Below are 23,952 nucleotides of genomic sequence, written 5' to 3' on the forward strand. Positions count from 1 at the left end.
TTATCTACTTTTCAAAACTTAAGGAAGCATTTCACACAAAGATGACAGCCAATTTATGCACAACAAAATTACATAAACATAGTAACTACATGTGTTTTAGAGATATAAGTTGTGAGACCAACAATGACCAGTCCTCCAGGTAGAACATCTCCACTGTTCTTCAAAGTAAAGATATGGGTCACAATATAATACTTGCTACACAATCAAGTACACAAAGTCTCAGACTAAGACGTCACCCAAAAAAGTGGTATCTCAGAGTGCAGCTCTCCATCAGTTGTGTGCAGTTAATTTTATTTGTGTGGAATTTCAGTTTATCACTAAATCATAGATGTCTGTTTTTCAAGTTAAACTTGAGTCTCAGATGAATATTCTTTTACTTAGCAGGAATTAGATATATAGACTACAGATGCATCTCTAGAGTAATATATAGCTCTTCATACCAACCTACTTTAAGAAAAAATTGCACACAGTACGTTATAATCAATGCATAGTTCTTAAGTTTAACATTCCATTATAAAAGCGATTTCAACGAAATTGATACTCTGTGCAGTAAACCTACTTCAAACTCACCAGAAACAGCCATTGTATCACTAACCCAGGCAATCGAAAAAATCCAGTCCTTGTGTCCATCCTGGAAAAGATCACCACAAATCAGGTCTGAAGCTAAAGAAACAATTTAGTTTCACATTTTAGACAATAACCAATGTAAAATCAAACATTTGTGAATGTTGCATAATTACACTTTTTATATTCAGAAGTTTCAAATTTAATTCATAATTCAAGCCTGGTAAAAAGCGTATCTGCACAATTTGGTGGCTGCCAAGAGTTGGTTACCTGGTATTTACTATTACAAGGCTGGCTCATGTATTTGGAATTTCAGTATGTAGGATCTTGTTGGATTAGACTGTATCTATTTATTATTTTCTCTGCAGTTTAACAATTTATGCCTGCTTGTATTTTATATACCTATACAGTGTACATGTAAATGTTTAGTCTGTTTCCAAGTGGTCACATTATATGTAATATAATTAAATTATATGTAATACAAGGATCCACTCCGGAGCTGATTATCTGTTATTTGTGAAGCAGGGTGCCGTGCGCAATCATAATCAGATGAAAAACGGACATGCGAGCACAGAGGAACATCTGGAAATCTCCAGGAAGACCTTCTTCGTTGCTGCTGCTGCAGCAAGGCCCAGGTCTCTGCTGGGAAGAACAGGCCCCCAGTCCTTGGGGTCGTGTTGCCGATGGCCGTTGGTGGGGGCATCTTAATACACTCAGCAGAGGATGGTGCTCGGAGAAGCTGTGCCGGAGGGGATGGTCGGAGGCTCGACGGACTTGGAGTCCGCTGCAGTCAGGTCGCTTTCACTGTGTGCTGTGTCTGCGAGGCTGGGTTTGACGGAGCTTTCATTGTGTGCTGCGTCTGCAAGGCTGAGTCGGGCAGCGCTGTGGAAGTCCATAGTGGGGGCATTCCCTTCTGCCGCCTGTGTGGGATGGCGAGTCTGTCGGGACCCTGGGGACTTGTGGAAACTGTGTGGTGGTCTCTTTTGAACTTATAGTCTTTTAACATCTTTGGACTGTTTTTACTGTGCCCATGGTCTGTTTTTTTTTTATCAATTATGCTATTGTTTGCACTATTGTAACTGTATGTTGTGACTATGTAGTTTTGTGCAGGTCTTGTAGCTTTAGTTTTTAGTCTTGTTTTGTCTGGTGGATGTGGAGCTCCTTTCTGGGGAACGCACTAAGATGGTAGTGTGATATTAATACGCAGCAGCCTCGCCGGACTCTGGATTGGAGATTACCAAACGTTATGTAGATTTTCTGGTGTCGTCTGTTTTGTCATGTGCTTTTGTGACATCATACTGGAGGAACGTTGTCTCATTTTTTAAACTGCACTGCATTTGTGGTTTCTAAATGACAATAAACTGAATATGAATTCTTCAATGTGTCCCCCGTGGTTACATTTGTATGGATTCTGGATGTTCTATGGTATTGCATTATTTGAATAGGGGTTATCTGACTGGTTAACAAATATGAATGGAATGTTTCTTATCTAGGTTATGAGCACAGCTGAAAACATTAGCCCGCCATCTTTACTACTTCTTTCCCTTCTCCTACGAGAGTCTTGTTACTGTCCATTTCCAATTCTGCTCCATTACTGCTCAATAAAACAATCTTTATACCTCTTTCTTGCCTTCTGAAAGAACCTTAATCAAAAATATCAGAGTCCAACAATCTTGTGCTTATAGAGTATTGATTACATAGAGAACAAAACTCAAGATTTTGGTGAATGATGAGCAGAGTTGCTGAGTTTGCATTTTAAGAGGAAAAGAGTCAGCTTAATTAAGAACCAGCAGCCACAAGCTAAACAAAGTGTTGAAACAGGAAGGTGGGAAATAATTAGTTGGTGTTACTATAGTTTTTATTTCTCTCAACTCAGAAGAGCTTGCATTTAATGATCGCCTAGTACATAAAATGTAAGAAAATTTGGTAGCTTGAAATCATTAACCCAGATGAAATTATTGTAGTAAGCAAAATGAAATTCTATTCTTTGTTCTTTCGTGAATCTCAACAAAAAGGGGCATAACACAGCAAAACATGAGGATATTTCCTTGTAGGGAAATCCAGAACAAAAGGGATGATTTCAAAACAAGGGCCAACCCATTTACTTCTTCTCCTGGGTAACTGTCAGTAGAAATGGAAATGTGAATAGGCAGGAAGCGCAGAGCACCCCTGTGGCCATTCCTCTCATTAATAAGTATACCACTTCGGATACTGCTGTGGGGGATGACCTCCCAGGGGTATGCCACGGAGACCATGTTACTGGCACTGAGCTACGGTCTGTGGTGCAGAAGGGAGAGGGAGAAAAGGGGAGCAATAGAGATAGGAAACTCAATAGTCAGAGGAACAGACAGGAGATTCTGTGGACGTGAATGGGACATCCAGATGGTATGTTGCCTCCCAGGTGGCAGGGTCAGGATAATCTCAGATTGCATCCACAACATTTTGTAGGGAGAGAAAGCAGCCAGGTGTCTTGGTACATATTGGTACCAATGACACTGGAAGGAAAAGCAGAGGTCCTGAAAAGAGAATTGAGAGAGCCAAGTAGAAACAAGAAGCAGGACCTCCAGGATAGAAATTTCCAGAATGCTGCCAGTGGTGCTTGGGAGAGTAGAAACAGGATAATTTGGCAGATCAATACATGGCTGAGAAGCTGGTGCAAAGGGCAGGGCTTCAGCTTTCATTGAGATCTATTCTGGGGGAGACAGGAGCAGTTCATAAGTTACAGGTTACACCTGACCCAATGGAGACCAATATTCCTGCAGGCAGGTTTGGTTAGAGCTGTTGGGGAGGGTTTAAACAAAATTGTCAGGGGTGTGGGAACTGGAGTGAAGGGACTCAGGAAAGGACGGATGGTGAAAAAGCAAACACAGCTTGCAGTCAGACAGTCAGGCAGATGATAGGATAAAATTGCAGCCAGCAGGATGAGTATCAGTGCATTAGGGATGCAGAATCAAAAATGGTAACAAATATGGTACTCAAGATGTTGTATCTAAATGTGTGTAGTATAATAAATAAGGTGGGTGACCTTGTTGCACTATTACAGATTGCCAGGTATAATATTGTGGCCATCACTGAATCATGGCTGAAGGGTGGTTGTAGTTGGGAGCTGAATGTCCAAGGTTATACGCTGTTTCCGAGGGTTAGGAAGGTAGGCAGAGGGGGGTGGCATGGCTCTGCTGGTAAAGAATGACATCAAATCAGTAGAAAGATGTGACATAGGATCGGAAGATGTTGAATCCTTGTGGGTTGAGTTAAGAAACTAGAAGGGTAAAGGAAACTGATGGCAGTTATACACAAACCTCCCAAAAGTAGCAAGGATATGAACCAGAGATTACAAAGGGATATAGAAAAGGAGTGTCAAAAGGGCAATGTAATGATAGTCATGGGAGATTTCATCATGCACGTCAATTGGGAAAATCAGATTGGTAATGGATCTCAAGAGAGTTTGTTGAATGCCTATGAGATGGCTTCTTAGAGCAGTTTGTTGAACTGATTAGGAGATTAGCTGTATTACATTGAGTGTTATGTAATGAACCAGAGGTGATTAGGGAGCTTAAGGTAAAACAATTCTTAGGAACCAGTGATCACAATATGATTGAGTTGATCTTGAAATCTGATAGGGAGAAAGTCAAGTCTGATATAGCAGTTGGATCAGCCATGAGTGAATGCTGGAGCAGACTCAATGAGCCAAATGGCTAATTCTGCACTTGCTTCTTATGGTCTTAATTGTTATGCTCATCTACCTCATTCACAAGTCCCTGGTGAAATAGAACTTACATCTCCCACACAAACAGGATCCAGAGTTGGCAGTCGATAAACAGCAATGCTGTTTGGGTTGTCTCCTCCAGTTGCTAGTAAGGTACGAGAAGGATTCAGTTCAATGGCATGAATACCACAACCTTGTTGGTCCATGATGGCACTGGGCTGCTCTCGGTCCTTCAGCATGGGAATTTTTGTTATCTGGCCAGTCATAACATCCACCACCAACAGCTGAAATAATAACAGCGCAAATTATGACACTGCATTTTAATTTGGATTGCGTTCTACTAAAAAAAGTATTTGAATAAAGTTCTAGATAAAATGAGGTTTATTTGTTTTCAAGATTGTTTAATGTTATTTGCCGTACACAACTGTAACAGAATGAAATAATTGTTACTCCGGATGCAGCACAAAATAACCCAGTAAGATATAGAGCACAGAAATAAAAACAACAATGCATATAAACACACAGTATTGATTACATGCATAGATTGATTGCATATCCCATAAAGTGATACTAGACACAGAAACGCGTGTACAAAAGGTAACGGACTGGAAATGATAAAGTAGTGGTGGTTGGGGGTGTGGAGGGGTGACATAGCAGGCGAAGGAGTTGATCAGCCTTACTGCTTGTGGAAAGTAACTTTTTTTGAGTCTGGTGGTCTTGGTGTGGATGAAACGAAGCTTCCTCCCTAATAGGAGTGGTACAAAGAGTCCATGAGCAGGGTAGGTAGTGGCTCCTTTCCAACACCTTTCTGTATATACGTCTTTGATGGCGGCTAGGATGGCGCTGGTGATGCATTGGGCAGTTTTAACCAACTGCTGTAGAGTATTCCTGCCAGCTGCAGTGCAGTTTTCGTAACATGCAGTGACACAGCTTGTTAAGATGCTCTCTATTGTGCATCTGTAGAATAATGCAAGTATAGATCTGCATAGTCCAGTTCACTCCAGCCTTCTCAGAAAGTAGAGACATTGGTGAGCATTCCTGATTGCACATAATGTGTACTGGGGCAAAGAGGGACCATGTAATATCTTTAGGAAAAATCTCAATTTTATGCACAACAGTGTAATGATAAGCATAGTGGTTTTGTGGAAGTCAAATCCAGATAAAGTCACTCAGAGACCATACAAGTACAAATTCTTTATTCAAAGCACCTGGGGCTTATTCAGTTAGTCACTCAAACAGGAACAGTCTGTCTTGACTGTTCCTGCCCGACCCACCGACTAACAATTCCCCTTACAACACAGATATATTTGTTCAGATACCCCCCCACACAAGACAGTCTGTAGTCAAAGTTATCCACTACATGACAGCCCTGAAAGACAAATTACAGAATAGGCATAATGGACAGAACATACAGAAACAGGCTGGAGTGGTCCTATCTCTACGCATGAGCGCACAAGGAGATAAGCATCCTGAAACCCTAGCTAGCTACCTTCAAAAAGAAAAACGGCTCAGCATAGCTTAGCACATCTGTTGATCATCAGCTGATTCTTTCAAAAAAACAGGCTGCTATTGTTCAACGAAGTGTTAACTTTTTACATACTTTGAGTTTGTTACTCAAATAAGTCAAGATCATTGATCCAGAAACATCAGCTTGAACTCGATGATAGAGAGAGAATTTAAATTCAAGTAATAAAAACAAAAAATCTGCAATGCTGCAAATCCAAGCAACACGAGTCCTGGTGAAGGCCTGAAACACTGACTGTAGGTACTCAAGTTATTATCAAAGTATGTATACCATATACAACCTTGGAATTCATCTTCTTGCACGCAGCCACAAAACAAGAAACAATAGAAAAAGACACACGTAACAAAGAGTGACAAACATTCAATGTGTAAAAAGGGATAAATCATGCAAATCATTAAAAAATTAAAAAAAAATATAGAACATGAGCAGCAGAGTCCCTGAAAGTGACTCAGCTCAGTGCAGAGGTGAGTGAAGCCAGTCCAGGAACCCAATAACTACAGAGCAAGAACTGCTCCTGGCGATGTGGATCCCAAGACTCCTGTAGCTCCTGCCTGAAGGTAGTAGCAAGAAGACAGGGAGAAGGATCACACACGTGTTGTGCCTGCATTCCAAAGAGTCAAGTTTGCTGAATCTTTCAGGAGATTGTAAAATTGCTAGTTCACAGTTCAAAAGTACATTTCTTAAAAGGAAATTACAGGTTGCAGATTGCAGTGATCACTGCTCAGAAGTATATCTAGTAGTTTTGAGCTGCCCACAAAACAATCGCCATATGCCACTAGCACCACATACACTAAATTAACATTAAATCTGTAGCAAAGGACAAACTCCGATACAGTGCCAACTGACTTAACTAAAGCTGGCAAGCAATTTAGATGCCAATCTTATAAAGCATGCATAGGGCACAAAGAGAATAATGTTCCTCATAAGCTTCCTCCTACCTTTCATCTAAACTTATCACCATACCTATACTTATCCCCCAGGAATTTTCTAACTTTTCCCTGAAAACACTAACACTGGCCACCACTTCACCTCCAACATGGCTGTCAATTCCATATTCTAATCACCTTGAGTAAAGTAGTTCCTTCCAACGCAAACGTGAGGAAATCTGGAAATTCAAGCAACACACACAAAATGCTGGTGGAACACAGCAGACCAGGCAGCGTCTATAGGAAGAAGACGACGACAAAGGATCTCGGCCCAAAACATCGACTGTACTTCTTCCTATAGATGCTGCCTGGCCTGCTGCGTTCCACCAGCATTTTGTGTGTGTTGCTAGTTCCTTCCAAATTGACTATTAAGCTCAAATAACTCAAAAATAAGTACATTACAGTCTAGGTCTCAACTAATTCAAACAATTTCCATATGCACTGGTCTCTTCCAGGTGGAAATGTTTCTGTGTGTACCACAAACTCTTACATAATCTCAAAGATTTCTGAGGTCATCTATCATCCCTGGGTAACAAGTACTACTAAAAAATATATTTGTTTATTTAGAAAATGCTGACCACAACTACTTTAAGTTTGACACAAGTACTCTACTTTCCAATTCTAATTTCTAATTTGAACCCTCATTTCAAATTACCCCAATAGTAGTTATGAATGTTATGAGGGTAGTTATGAGTGAAAGAAACATTTTTTAAAAAATTTACGAGGATTGTACAAGATTTTGAATGGTGAACAAGCAAACCACAGATAAATCACATTAACAGAATAATTCAATATTACAATCCATAATAAAATGCAATTAGAGTACATAGTATTATTCTATAGTATATCCACACAGCAGATAATGAGTGCATTTCATAAATCTAGCCAGCTGAAACAAAGTGATGAAGGGTTTACTGTTCAATCCTCAAAAATGCTACACATTTACAAAGCTGGTTAAAGAACTTAGACAACAAAATTTCACTTAGAGCACCGAAAGACACGTTCAAGGTGCACTTGATAGGAAAACCCAAATTTACTGTTAATCTTTTTGAAAGTAAAAGGGGATTTAATATATTCCAATATTTCATCTCAAATTTTAAAGTCATAACCCAAGTAATTATTGAAACATTTCCAAAAAGTTAACAGACAAGGGCTTTGAGCACAGTTATTTTAAAATATTCTACTCACCGTATTGCATTTTGTCCCACACACCACTTGCCGATGGTTCAGCCACTGGGATGCAAACACCTTGTTCAGTGTTCCTAAATGGAACTCTTTCTCCTTCAAAAGGGCAGGTAGCCTGTGAGCCGCATAACCACGCAGTGCTCGTTGGTAGCTCTGCTCATTCCGAAGCTTAATCTGTTGACCTGTGAGGTAACAGACGAAGGACTTCTTCACAAGTGGTAGCTTTTTTTTCTTACGGAGTGTTTGATCCTGGCTGCACTGTTGGAAGGAGAGAGTAAAAAATTAGCTGACTTATTGATATAGTCAATTTTTTTTGGTTAAAATAAGCATTTCTTATAAAGATAACATTTTTCCCTACAGACAGAAAACAAAGTCATCACTACTGTTAAAAGGCGTCAAAGTAGTGGTAAATATATACTTTCCCCCTTAGAAATAATTTGAATAATTAAATAGAGTAAAAACATTAAGCTTCACTTCAAAAGGCACTGCAGACTCCACCTGTACTTGACAAGAGATAACTTTCCAAAAAAAGATAATGCTCAACGATACATCTCTCTTTACTCCTTACGTCTGTCAAAATATTATACCTCAGTTCACATTCAGGATTGCAAACAGTGACAAAAAAAATTAACTCATGTCCATGATTTTCATCAGCATAAATATTGTAAGAATTAATCATACTAGCTTAATGGAAATGATCAGAGTAGCTTTCATTTCTTTGAAATTATGTTTAAGAGCAGCATTTAAATGAAAATTACAGGGTGTCTATAAGATCTCAGAAATGTCTCATTTTTAACTTGTTTAAGTGACATCACATCTGCAACATTTAACAGAAAAACGTGATCCTGCTTGACTTTCATCAGTTATTCAAAGACCCCAAATCAGTTTCTCAATCTACTTACTCCATATCCTTTTCAGTCTACAGTGTCCAAGATTACAAATATAGAAACTTAGAAAACCTATAGCACAATACAGGCCGCTCGGCCCACAATGCTATGCTGAACATATAGTTACTTTAGAAATTACCTTAGCTCTCTTTTTTTCTAAGATCCATGTACCTATCCAGGAATCTCTTAAAAGACCCTATCATATCTGCCTCCACCACCAGCACTGGCAGCTCATTCCACACACTCACCACTCTCTGCGTAAAAAACTTACCCCTGACACCTCCTCTGTACCTACTTCCAAGCTCCTTAAAACTGTGCTCTCTCATGATAGCCATTTCAACCCTGGGAAAAAGCCTCTATCCACACGATCAATGCCTCTCATCATCTTGTACACCTCTCTCAGGTCACCCCTCACCCCTCAAGGAGAAAAGGCCAAGTTCACTCAACCTATTCTCATAAGGCGCACTCCCCAATCCAGGCACCATCCTTGTAAATCTCCTCTGCACCCTTTCTAAAGTTTCCACAACCTTTCTGTAGGTAGATGACCAGAACTGAGCACAGTATTTGACCAGGGTCCTATGTAGCTATAAAATTACCTCTCGTCTCTTAAACTCATTCCCACCGTTGATGAAGGCCAATTCACCATATGCCTTCTTAACCACAGAGTCAACCTGCACAGCTGCTTTGAGTGTCCTATGGACCCAGACCCCAAGACCCTCTGATCCTTCACATTGCCAAGAGTCTTACCATTAATACTATATTCTGCCATCATATTTGACCTACCAAAATGAAACACTTCACACTTACCTGGGTTGAACTCCATCTGCCACTTCTCAGCCCAGTTTTGCATCCTATCAATGTCCTGCTGTAACCTATGACAGCCCTCCACACTATCCACAATACCTCCAACCTTTGTGTCATCAGTAAACTTTCTAACCCATCCCTCCACTTCCTTATCCAGGTCATTTATAAAAAATCACAGAGTATGGGTGCCAGAACAGATCCCAGAGGCACCCCACTGGTCAGCGACATCCATGCAGAATATGACCCGACTACACATCACTGCCCGCCTTCTGTGGGCAAGCCAATTCTGGATCCACAAAGCAATGTCCCCTTGGATCCCATGCCTCCTTACTTTTTCAATAAGCCTTACATGGGTTACCTTATCAAATGCCTTGCTGAAATCCATATACACTACATCTACTGCTCTTCCTTCATCAATGTGTTTAGTCACATCCTCAAAAAATTCAATCAGGCTCGTAAGGCAGGGCCTGCCCTTAACAAAGCCATGTTGATTATTCCTAATCATGATATGCCTCTCCAAAAGTTCGTAAATCCTGCCTCTCAGGATCTTTTCTATCAACTTACCAACCACTGAAGCAAGACTCACTGGTTTACAATTTCCTGGGCTTTCCTGAATAAGGAAACAACATCTGCCACCCTCCAATCCTCCGGAACCAACCCCACCCCGTCCCCATTGAGGCAAAGATCATTGCCAGAGGCTCAGCAATTTCCTCCCTCGTCTCCCACAGTAGCCTGGGGTACATCTCATCCGGTCCCAGAGATTTATCCAACTTGATGCTTTCAAAAGCTCCAGCACATCCTCTTTCTTAATGTCTATATCTCAAGCTTTCTGCTGTAAATCATCTCTACAATAGCCAAAATCCTTTTCTGTAGTGAATACCAAAGTTATTACCATTAGTTAATACTTTAAGTACATCTGCTTTCTCCTTCGGTTCAATACAAACTTTCCCACTGTCCCACTTGATAGGTCCTATTCTCTCATGTCTTATAGAACATACAACATAGAACATAGAATAGTACAGCACATTACAGGATGTTTGGCCCACAATGTTGTGCCAACCCTCAAACCCTACCTCCCATATAACCCACCACCTTAAATTCCTCTATATACCTGTCTAGTAGTCTCTTAAACTTCACTAGTGTATCTGCCTCAGCCACTGACTCAGGCAGTGCATTCCACGCACCAATCACTCTGAATGAAAAACCTTCCTCTAATATCCCCCTTGAACTTCCCTCCCCTTACCTTAAAGCCATGTCCTCTTGTACTGAGCACTGGTGCCCTGGGGAAGAGACACTGGCTATCCACTCTATCTATTCCTCTTAATATCTTGTACACCTCTATCATATCTCCTCTCATCCTCCTCCTCTCCAAAGAGTAAAGCCCTAGCTTCCTTAATCTCTGATCATCATCCATACTCTCTAAACCAGGCAGCATCCTGGTAAATCTCCTCTGTACCCTTTCCAATGCTTCCACATCCATCCTATAGTGAGGCAACCAGAACTGGACACTGTACTCCAAGTGTGGCCTAACCAGTTTTATAGAGCTGCATCATTACATCGCGACTCTTAAACTCTATCCCTCGACTTATGAAAGTTAACACCCCATAAGCTTTCTTAACTACCCTATCTACCTGTGAGGCAACTTTCAGGGATCTGTGGACATGTACCCCCAGATTCCTCTGCTCCTCCACACTACCAAGTATCCTGCCATTTACACCTGGTCGGTCGTCCCTGCCAACAGTATCCAGGATGGTAAACTTATTATTATCCTCTTGCTCTTCACATACTTGGAGAATGCCTTGGGGTTTTCCTTAATCCTGCTCAACAAGGCCTTCTCATGGCCCCTTCTGGCTTTTCTAATTTCATTCTTAATCTCCTTCCTGCTAGCCTTATAATCTTCTAGATCTCTATCATTACCTAGATTTTTGAACCCTTCATAAGCTTTTCTTTTCTTCTTGACTAGGTTTTCAACCGTCTTTGTACACCATGATCCCTGTACCCTATCATCCTTGCCCTGTCTCAAAGGAACATACCTATGCAGAACGCCACACAAATATATCCTGAACATTTGCCACATATCTGCCGTACATTTCCGAGAACATCTGTTCCCAATTTATGCTTCCAAGTTCCTGCCTGATAGCTTTATATTTCCCCTTACTCCAATTAAGCGCCTCCTTAACTTGTCTGTTCCTATCCCTCTTCAATGCGATGGTAAAGGAGATAGAATTGTGATCACTGTCTCCTAAACGCTCTCCCACTGAAAGACCTGACATCTGACCAGGTTCATTTCCGAATACCAGATCAAGTACAGCCTCTCCTCTTGTAGGCTTATCTATATATTGTGTCAGGAAACCTTCCTGAACAAACCCCACCCCATCTAAATCCCTTGCTCTAGGGAGATGCCAGTCGATATTTAGGAAATTAGAATTGCCCACCATGACAATCCTGTTATTATTACACTTTTCCAGAATCTATCTCTCTATCTGCTCCTCGATGTCCCTATTACTATTGGGTGGTCAATAAAAAAATACCCAGTAGTTATTGACCCCTTCCTGTTTCTAACTTCCACCCAGAGACTCAGTAGACAGTCCCTCCATGACTTCCTCCTTTTCTGCAGCTATGACACCATATCTGATCAGCAGTGCCGTGCCTTCAACTCTTTTACCTCTCTCCCTGTCCTTCTGAAACATCTAACGCCTGGCACTTGAAGTAACCACTCCTGCCCCTGAACCATTCAAGACTGTGTAATGGCCACATCATTATAGCTCCAAGTACTGATCCACGCTCTAAGCTCATCTGCTTTGTTCATGATGCTTCTTGCATTAAAATAGACACATCACAAACCATTGATCTGAACGTATCCCATCTCTATCACCTGCCTATTCTCCCTCTTGCACTGCCTCCAAGCTTTCTCTATGTGAGCCAACCACCCCTTCCTCCGTCCTTTCAGTTCAGTTCCTACCCCCCAGCAATCCGAGTTTAAACTTTCTCCAATAGCTTCAGCAAACCTCCCTGCCATGATATTGGTCCAACTTGGATTCAAGTGCAACCTACCCTTTTTATACAGGTCACATATGCCCCAAGAGCTCCCGATGACTGAAAAATCTGAATCCCTTCCTACCCTCAGCCACACATTTTTCCTCCACTTCCCTCTATTCCTATACTCAACATCACGTGGCACAGATAGGAATCCCGAGATTACTACCTTTGAGATCCCGCTTCTCAAATTTCTTCCTAACTCCTTGTAGTCTGTTTTCAGGACCTCCTCTCTTTTCTTACCCATGTTGGTACCAATATGTACCACGACCTCTGGCTGTTCTCCTTCCCACTTCAGGATATCGGGGACATGATCAGAAATATCCTGGACCATCACTAGGAGGCAAACTTCCATCAGCGTTTCTTTCCTGCATCCACAGAATCACCTGTCTGACCCCCTAACTATAGAGTCGTCTATTACTGCTGCCTTCTTCCTTTCCCCACCCTTCTGAGTTTCCCCCCCAATAGGCCGTTCCCCCCCCCCATCAGTACTTGTTAAGGGCAACAGCCACAGGGATATTCTCTAGTATCTGACTCCTACCCTTCCCTCCCCTGTTACCCACTTATCTGTCTCCCAAGCCCCCAGTGTAACTACTTGCCTATAGCTCCTCTCTATCACCTCCTCACTTCCCCTGACCAGACGAAGGTCAAGCTGCATCTCCAGTTCCCTAACCCAGTCCCCAAGTAGCTGCAGCTCGATGCACCAGGTGCAGATGTGGCCATCCGGGAAGCCTCACAGATGAACTTCCTGTTTCTATTCCTCACAGGTAACTTACCTCGCGTCGACCTGTTATCGCCAAAGCTCAAATGAGCCAAAGCCCAAGCACTCTGCCCCAGATCACTCTGTTAATGACCGCTCCACTAGGCAGTGTCTCCCTTTTATGCCTGAACCTTCCCTGCTATTTAACTCACGATTGGTGCTCTGGTTATAGCCGCTGATAGGCCATGTACAATGGACTAACACTCTCAAAGCTCACTTTTTGAATAACCACTGCCGACCTGTGAGAAAACCCTCTTGGTAAAGCTCTGTTGACGCCACTGATAGACCATGTACAAATACAAAAAAAAATTAAAGTTGTTTCAAAAGACCACATTTGTTTATATTAAAAAAAAATCACAAGAGACTACCGAACAAAAGAGCAACAGAATGTAGCACTGTGTCACAAGTTAGAGAGGCAGTTGGTAGATTGGTGTTTTATAAAGGTTGTGTGTTAATATTCATATACAGTCAGTAAAGATGTCTACTTTTAAATTAGACAGATGGGTTGACAGTACAGAGAACCATTGAGATTTGTATGAAGGGTAATAGCCAATAACCGAAGTTGACTCTCATTACTAGAATATGCCAGCAATGAACAGATGCAAAATGAACAGTTAAAATAACTTGGCAGATGGCAGAAGAACTCAGCAGGCCAGGTAGCATCAATGGAAAAGTGTATGTTCAAAGTTTTGGGCTGAGATTCTTCAACAGGACTGGAGAAAAAATGATGAGGAGTCACAGTCAGAAGGTAGGGGGAGAAACACAAGGTGATAGGTGAAACCGGGAGGGGGAAGGGGTGAAGTAGACAACTGAGAAGTTGATTAGTGAAAGAGATACAGGGCTGGAAAGGGGAGAGTCTGCTAGGAGATGACAGAAGGCCATGGAAGGAGGAAGAAAGGGGAGGAGCACCAGAGAGAGATGATGGGCAGACAAGGAGATAATGTGAGAGGAGGGAAAGGAGATAGAGAAGGGGTGGGGGGGGGGGGGGAAAGAGTACCAGAAGTTCGAGAAATCGATGTTCATTTCATGAAGTGGGAGGCCACCTAGATGGAACACAAGCTGTTGCTCCTCCAACCTGAGTGTGGCTTCATCGTGACACTAGAGGAGGCTACACAGTAACATGTCTGAATGGGAATGGGAAATGGAATTAAAACGGGTGGCTCCTGGGAAATCTTGCTTTTTCTGGCAGATGGAGTGTAGCTGCTCAAAATAGTCTGCCAGTCTATGCCAGGTCTCACCGATATACAAGCAACCACATTGAGAGCATTGGATACAATAGATGACCCCAACAGACTCACAGGTGAAGTGTCTGGAAGGTCTGTTTCGGGAACAAAAATCAAATATTTTGTTCATTTGATGTACAGAGGGATGGATATACAGTAGATGCATACACATATACATATATCTCTACACACACCCCCCCCCCACCCCCACCATTTCAGGTAATTTTGCGTCCCTCAATACACCAAAGGAACAAAATATTTGATTTTTATGCAGCGTCCTTAATTTTTAATGCAACTTTACCAGCCTGGGTCTGTAGGGAACTTTTGTTAATCTTACCCATTCTACATACCCAAAGAAGTTCTTAAATGAGCTTTGAGCCAGCCTTCTCTGACATTGTACTTTTACTTTTCTCACCAGCACCTTGATACTCTCTTGTTGACATTTCATTTAGAGTAACAAGCCCTCCTAGCCCAATGAACCCATGGCACCCAATTACATCCCTGTGACCAATTAAATACTAACCTGCACATCTTTGGAAAGTGAAAGGAACTATTCTATGTTCCACTTCTAGTAAGCATCTCCTTCAAGTCTGAAATGAATAACGATTTACCCAAACAAAACATATTGAAATAGCCGAGCAGACATTGAGGGGGAATATGAAACAAATGTGGTCAAGATGGAAGGCGGCTACAAGAAGCAGTGAGAGATTGAGGTGGTGAAATATCATGCTCCAATTGAGGAAGAAACATTTGCATGGAGTAAGAAAGAATTATGTTGGAACTGAAGTAAATTGTCTTAAGATGTGAAGAGGACCATTTCCTGGCAATCCTAATAGGCCTTACACTTTACTGTTTACCTGCACAGTTCTTTCTCTGTTGCTTTTACACTTTATTCTGCACTGTTATTGTTTTACCTTGTCCTACTTCAGTGCACAGTGGAATGATCTGATTTGTATGAACTGTATGCAAAACTATCATGGTACATGTGACAATAATAAACCACTGTCACTAGATCTTGTTAAGTATACTGGTGACAGTGATTTACTGCATTACTTCAGCTGTTGCTAATGCATTTCACTGGCCAACCACAGGAAGGAAAGGTGCCTTCAGTTCTACAAGTTCCTCTGTAGTCATATCTAAACTGAACATTCCCAGACTGCATCAATGAGTATGGTTTAATGTCTTTTATTCTGTGTTTTTCACTCTTTTACTATTTACACTGTGTTTTTTTCTTTTGCGCATTGGGTGTTTGATATTTTCTTTGAACAGGTTCCATTATATTTCTTTGTTTCCTGTCTGTCTATGGGAAGATGAATCTCATGGTTGTATACTGCATACATATTTTTAATAAATGTACTTTGAATCTTTAAATAGACAAACTCACATAACCTTCAAAAACTCACTTTCAAATCACCTCATGAATACTACATCTTCCTTCTAAAGGGGCTGTAGGCTGCCAAAAAGCAGCTATCACCTGACTGCATTTCAATCACCAAAGGAAGACAGCAGCCCACCAGTTTTAAATTAGTCAAGACTTTCACAAACCACATCAGGACCTCACATTGTTTCACCCTGCATGTGCCTCAAAAATTACTCGAATAAATTTCTTGATATTTGTTTCCTTTCTAACTTGTGGAAATATAATCTTTACTCAATGACTATCAATGAAGAATTAAGTGAGTTGGAAACAAATAAAAATTTTCAGATGATAAATCAGGGCCAACTCTTTCACAATAGAATCAGAATCAGGTTTAGTATCGATGGCGAAAGTCATAAAATTTGTTGTTTTGGAGAAGCAGTACAGTGCAATACATAATAAAAACATTATAAACTACAATCAATATATTTAAAAATTAAATTAGTGCAAAATAAGAGAAAAAAGTGACGTAGAGTACATGGGTTCATTCACCGTGTCATCCACTAGAAAAACTAACTTGCATATTTAATTCTCATATCCAGTACTACGATAATTTCAACCATACGTAGTAACACCAGACACTTTTCCATCCCAGCAAAATAAATTGCCTCAGGAAGACACGAGAAAATGCAGATGCTGGAATCTGGAGCAAAAACAAACTGTGGAGAAACTCAACAGATCAAGCAACAACTGTGGGTTGGAAGGGCATATTGATGTTTCGAGTTGAGGTCTTACATCAGGGCAGAGCAGAGGGAGAAAATAGGCAGTATGAAGATGAGGAGGTGATAGGGTGAAGTAGCAGATTTCCTTTTGTCTTCTGTAACTGACCTCTATTAACTTGAGCTACATTACATCCTATTGCTCTGGATTCATTCATGTGAGGGAAGAACTTCATACGAAACCAGTACAGCAAAACTCATCAAAATGAAGATATGCAAATAATTTAACCGACATGCTCATGTGAACCCAGGTTTGCCAACCAACTTACACCAAATCAATTCAGAAACATTGAGTATCTTGTGTTAAAGTGTAGACATTACTGGAATATAAAAGCAAATTCATCTTAAATACCCAAAATTTATTGATATGCTCCACCTCAAGTCCAGTTAATATTCATTAATATATGACAGTCAGTCTGATTATAACATTTACAGTTTATGAAATAAAGAAAATAACATGACTTTATGCAGTCCCTTGCATCTCTGTACCCAAAATTATTTCTCAAGTGTAATGGTAAGTTTCATATGAAATTCTTTGCTCAGGTTGGAGAATCCAGAACAAATGCACCTAACAGTAACATAAACACTGTGCCAACGTAAATTTAGAAAATGTTATATCAGTAAGATAATCGAGAACAGTAATTTGAAACGATACAGAGGCAAAGTCAATTGAATTAAGTGAGAAAAATGGATACAAGTTTAGAATCTGAATAAATACAGGGAACCAATATCATTGAGTGAGGTACCAGTCTATTATAACAGTATGCCTAGTTCCATGACTCATGCTAAAACAAGCTCATTTTACTTTAGAAATTTAAAAACACAAACAGCTCCAAACAAATACTGTTCCTTACACCAATCACTAAGGATTAACACTCCAAAAGTATTCCTGTTCCTGTAAAATGGAAGTGTAGCCTCACTGTTTAAAAATAATCTCGTCATCCAGTTGATGCAAAACTCCATTTTCAGTTAATAATGTAATGACTCCAGTTGACAGGAAGCACTATAATGAACACAATCAATTCAGAGACCAACAGCCATAGTTATTAAATCCATGTCCATACTCTGGAGCCATTTCTCCTATTCTGTCTTTACATTCTTTAACACTTTGATCATTAATTTTTATCTTTGTCATACCACCACAACATACTGTTAAAGTCAACAGGATAGCAAACTAGAGAGAGCATCTCTTTAGAAAAAGGGCATTAAATAATACCAAACTATAATGAACTTAGACACAAGATAATTTAGAATCATTTCAAAATGTTAACATGGTAATGGTTCCTCATGATGCATCCCCCCCCCCCCCGCCTGCTCTGAAACTTTGTGATTATCCAAAGTCCTGAGCTCAGTTCTAATAAATCGCTGAAGCGCTCTTAACACTTAAAAATGCAGCACAAACTTATAACAAAGCTAGAGAAGCAAGGTCCAATTTCTCTTAATTTAAGGTCATGGAAAGTTTAGAATAAATAAGTTTTTCAACATAGCTCCAACACAAACACGCTTCTATATTATGATTGTGAACGTGCAAAGTTATTCTAATTTATTCTTTTGGGCACCCTGGAATGAATTATATAAATTTGATTCAACGTTATTTTGGTGAAAAGTTTTGTTAAAAAGTCTGTTGTTATTAAACTATATTTTAGCCCAGATATATAGAATTACAATCTAAATTAATTGCTATAGCTCAATGACATCAATCCACATGGAAACTAAATTTGTCACTACATGCAGTACATGACAATGGGGGGGTTGAACAGATACATCACAAAGATGATTAACATCACAAAGCTGAAAATTCACAAGATTTATTCAGATAAATTTGTTGTCAAAAATGGTGCAATCAGGTCTGTCCATATACTGTGTAAACTAGATCAACTAATGTGATATCAACATTATTGTGGACAAATGCCATTTGCGAATTATGGTTTTAACCTCTTTCTGCAAGAATCCGATGAACAGATGCAGATTTATTTATCAAATATACATTGAAATATACCAGCGAAATGCACAATTTGTGTTAACAACCAACACACCCAAAGATGTGCTTGGGGGGGGGGGGGAGGGAAACCCACAAGTATTGCCATACATTCCAGCACAAACATAGCATGCCCAAAGTTGAGCAAACATCCATATAATCTCTTCTGCTTCAGTGCTCTTCAATTGCTTATCAGCCAGTCATTCACACTGTCACACTGCCTTCTTTAACTCAATTTTCCAATTCCAGAAACAAAGATGACAAATTTGCTCCTCTAAAGAGTAATACCACACATTATACTGCAATTTCATAGCATGTAACCAGTTAGCTTCTAAACAAATTGTAACAGGTGAACATTACTCACTTTCACTGCATATTTACTGATGCAAGACCTTTCAGTTTTTTGCCTTTGTTGCAGCAATCCAATACCGTTGCTCCACATTTACATTTGTGCAGGATTAACAATGTACATTTCTAATGAAGGCTGCAGCACTAAATTTACTGGAAAATTGCTCTGCTATCCATCACAATTCAACATTTCAATGCTGATAATTTTTTAAAACTCTTCTCAAACCAGTGTTCAAGCAACTGAAATATTCCCACAATTAGCCAGTATTACAACCACATGAATGGACTATTGCTTATTGTTTGACCAAAATAAGTTTTGCAAGTTTAACTTACTAGCAAAATTTCAGCATAAATAGTCAATTATGATGTTTATTATATTAAACAAGACAATCAAGTAATGAAAGAAAATTGGTGATTGCTTCGTATAATTTCTCATGAATGGGTATTCTGACAATTACTTTGAATTAAAAATTAAGAAAATACTTATTATCAATCTTATCCAACATGACCCCCAAGTCTTTCTGTTTCAGCTTTATTAGCTCATAGCATTTACTTTTTCCAAATCAGAGTTCTTTTGAAAAGAGAATGTAATTAATAATTAGAGAAATTGCCAATAGCAGGTGAACAGCATTATAACACACAATCAGCTCCTGCAGCACCTCAAGGAAATCCACACTGCACAGGGAAAACATACAAACTCCTTACAGTCAGTGGGAATTGACTCCCAGTTGTGGTGCTGTAATAGCATTATGCTAACCACTATGCTACCGTGCCCTCAGGTTGACAGTTTTAAAGCTGAGTTAACAGTCTTTTTTTTTATCTAGTACCAATTTCAACTTCTCTTGTTGCTTTGGTTAGATTATTTTCCTGTTGAGTACCTGCGTTTTATAATACTTGTAAATAATGTATGGAATCTTTAAATGTCAGCCATTGCAGGTAACAGTCACATATATTTTAATGCATTCTCCTTATCTTCTATGATGAAGCCAAATATTTTTTACTTGGATTTAACACTCTAATTTCGGATCTAGTTCAATTAACTTTCCACCTTCATTCATGGAGCCAGAACTGTGTTTTGCAATTCTTTTTAAAAGAAAAAGTCATTAATAATTGGAGAAATTACCAATAGCAGATGAACAGCACTATAACACACAATCTGCTCCTGAAGAGAAACAGCAACAACCACGTTTGACATTCAGATGCACAACTCTAAAGGTATGCACACACTTTCTGTACCACAGATGTGAAAGGCTATCTCACCGTCATATCTGATATTAAAGCAGATTCTGTGAAGATAGCAATTAACCATGACTTAATTGCTTTTCTCCACCTTTCTAATTAATAAGCCATTGTATTTTAAACTGAAAATATGATTAAATACAGAGGCAGGGTTCCACTCAGTATCATATGCTACAAAACATATTTTACAAATTAAATTGCATATACTGGAATATTCATAGAATATTGCTGTTTAAAAACAGGCTATTAAGTCTAATCACATGCCAGTTTTTTTTCTTTTCCCCAAGTACTGTACTTTTGCAACTTGTACCAAATAGCCTCCTTTGCACTTCACAGTAAGTACAATGGGAACTGGATGGAATAACCAGAGGAAGAAATAGGAAAATCAAAGGCTAAGAAGGACCTTGACAAAAAATGGAATAAAAAAGCTACCAATAAAGGAGGCAATGGTGAATAAGTTGAATCATATTTGAAACTGAATGCACGTTGGTGTTCCTCTTTACGCCTTGCAGTGCATCAGGCAACAACAACCTTGCTGTTTCCCTGGCCTTTGTTTTTTTACAAGGCTAAGTTGCTAGCTTGATGCTCAACCCAGCATGGATGGAAAGCGTGCAAAGAGCCAGCTGGATTCAAACCCAGGACCACTCATCTCAGATCCAGTGCGGACATCACCGGCCGACTAAGTGAATTTATGTACATATCACAAATAGATTAGTACTCATCTTATAGTTGAGTTGTAAGAAAACAAGATTTGAGTGCTACCTGGAATTGATATTGGCTAAGGCTAAGGAGTTCTTTCAAGGTTGCAGGTCAATGATAGCGTGAAAGATAAAACCACATTTATTTGACACCCTTCACACCCTTAAAACATCCCAAAGCCTTGCAGTCAACAAATTTTGAAGCATAGTTACTATTGTTATGTACAGAACCACAAAATTTAAGATTAGTAATTGTGAACAGAGTCTAAGTCCCAAAGTGGATTAAGAATCAGGTCTATCATCATTTATTTTTAAATGACAAAAAATTTGTTTTTCCAGCAGCACAGTTCAAAGACAAATTACAATAAATTACATGATAAATAGTGAAAGGGAACAAGTAGTGTTCATGAACTATTGAATTTAAATTTACAACTAACATGACATTCAAAAGCAGCTTTTTATTTAAAAAGTGCAAATCAAAAGAACTATTGGTTCATCAACATCCTCTGAGGAAAGAAATCTGCTCCTTACCCAATATGGCTTGTACGCAATTCCAGTCCCAAATTAATGAGAACTGTCTTCTAAAATGTTCCACCTATCTGCAACTTTCAAGACAAGTAGGAGATAGGCAATAAAATTCCAGATTGGCTCACATTCCAGAAATGAATCAAAACACACCAGCCAAATGCTACAAATAAACCAAGATAAGTGACTAGACAAACTGTTTTAGTAATGTTGGCACAGGTGTGAATGTTGACTCAGATAAAGGTGAGCACTGGAGAAATTAGACTGTTAGAAACACATTAAGTTCACTGCAGCAAAATAAAGTTGGGAATAGGTGTTTTTTTCCCAGAGATTAAATAAATAAATCTTATCACCAAATTCAATGCAAAAGGAACTAAATTCATGTATATCACCTGGCCAAGCCTCTAAATTGTACCTACAAAAGATTCCATGCCGGAATAATAAGTGATGGCAGGCATCAAAAAGTGTGTTTTACAAATAGTAAACTGTAACAAAGAATAATTCATAAACTGAATTCCAGAATTGATATGAAAATAATAAATTTTGACCGATTTACCTATTCTTAAGCCAAAAGGTATTGCTGCCAACTGTAGCCCCACTTAATAAATTCCTTTTTATTTCCTTGAAACACTTCTTTTTTGAAGATAGGAAATTTTACAATTCACATGCTGTTCTTTAATGATACATGTGCAAACAATTGCTTTGGAAAAGCAAGACAATGTTACATATTTTAATTTCAAATTATTATTGAGTTGGAGAATTTCAAAGTTCAAAGCAAATTTATTATCAAAGTACATATATTTCACCAGATAAAACCCTGAGGTTCATTTTCTTGTGCTCATAACCAGAACCATAATAAAATCAATGAAAGACTGCACTAACAGGGCAGTTAACCAAAGTTCAAAAGACAAACTGTGCAAATACACAAAGAAAGAAAAATTCATAATAAATAAATAAGCAATAAATATAGAGACAGAAATGAAGAGCCCTTGAAAGTGAGTCCATAGATTGTGGGAAAAGTTAAGTGATGGGATGACTGAAATTATTCTCTCTGGTTGAGAAGCCTGATGGTTGAGGGGTAATAACTATTCCTGAATCTGTCGTGAGTCCCGAATCTCCTGTACCTTCTTCCTGATGGAAGCAGAGAGAAAAAATCATGACCTGGGTGTTGGGGTCCCTAATAATGGATGCTGCTTTCCTGTAACAACACTCGGTGTAAATGTGCTCAATGGTGGGGAGAGCTTAACCACGATCCATTACTGTTTGCAGGATCGTGTTGATAGCCTCCAACCTAATGCATGAACATCAATTTCTTTAACTTCTGGTAATTACTCCCCCTTCTCTTTTTTCCCCATTCTCCATTTGTTTACCCTCTCACCCCTTTCCTTCTCCTCACCTGGCCGTCACCTCCCTCTAATTCCCCTCCTCCTTACCTTTCTTCCATAGTCCACTGTCCTCTCCGATAAGATTCCTCCTCCTTCACCCCTTTACCTCTTCCTCCTATCACCTCTCCACTTTTACTTCATTGCCCTTCCCCGTCACCCGATCTCATCTATTACTTGCCACCTAGTACTCCTTCCAGCCCTCACTTTTCTTATTCTAGCTTCTACCTCCTTCCTTTCCAGTCCTGATAAAGGGTCTCAACCCAAAATGTCAACTATTTATTTTTCTCCACAGATGCTGCCTGAGTTCCTCCAGTATTTTGTGTGTCTTTCTCTCCAAAATATGTTTATGTTCCACTGATGCAATCTGTCACCTTGGTCTATCATTTCTTTCCAACTTACTAGACACCAGACTTTGCCTTATGATTACTCCTTTTTCCTGCATCTTAAAACTTCAACCATTTCAAGTTCCAATGAAGTATTGCTCACCTGAAAAAAATTGTTCCTGCCTAGTCTGCTGAGTACAAAATTTCTTTTTATACACTTCCAACAACATATTAGTTAACTTTCAGTCACTCACTACATTGTAGTAAGCATAGAGAATTTCCTCTGGGAACTGAACATGACAGTTTAAATCTTCCAAATCCTCACTTAAATGTGACCTCTCCAGGGTCAGAAAAAAATAACATGGAGGCAGCAGAGAGACAGAGTCAGCAGAGCTGAGCACTGGCAGCATACATGTAGAAATGTCTGTGAATAATATTCTAAATAAGTAAGCGGAGGGGTTGTAGAAGTTGTGAGTGGTGGACTCGGGCAAATCCAGAAGGGGAGAAGAATCCAGAAACAGCTCAGTGCTGGAAGAGAAACTTCAATTGTGAAGCTGATTTAAAATATAGTCAAGGAAGCAGCCAATTTTATATCCATGTGAGCATGGACAAAACTACTGTTTAACATGCAACTCATGCTAAAAAAAAAAATGGCACTTCTAACAACACTGTACACTCTCAGTACACCACAATACTTTTTGTTT

General features: G+C 39.5%; 1 protein-coding gene across 1 annotated transcript in view; it reads right to left on the minus strand.

The window, feature by feature from the left end:
* dcaf12 (DDB1 and CUL4 associated factor 12) overlaps window positions 1-23,952 on the minus strand; it is an 87,883-nt gene that overhangs the window by 35,613 nt on the left and 28,318 nt on the right. The window contains exons 2-4 of the mRNA XM_059989633.1: window positions 7,910-8,164; window positions 4,342-4,554; window positions 571-631 (exon numbers count right to left, since the gene is read on the minus strand). Coding sequence (XP_059845616.1) covers window positions 571-631; window positions 4,342-4,554; window positions 7,910-8,164 — 529 coding nt within the window. The remainder of the gene's footprint in view (window positions 1-570; window positions 632-4,341; window positions 4,555-7,909; window positions 8,165-23,952) is intronic.

The sequence above is a fragment of the Hypanus sabinus genome, chromosome 14 (genome assembly GCF_030144855.1).
Source record: "Hypanus sabinus isolate sHypSab1 chromosome 14, sHypSab1.hap1, whole genome shotgun sequence".
NCBI lineage: Eukaryota > Metazoa > Chordata > Chondrichthyes > Myliobatiformes > Dasyatidae > Hypanus > Hypanus sabinus.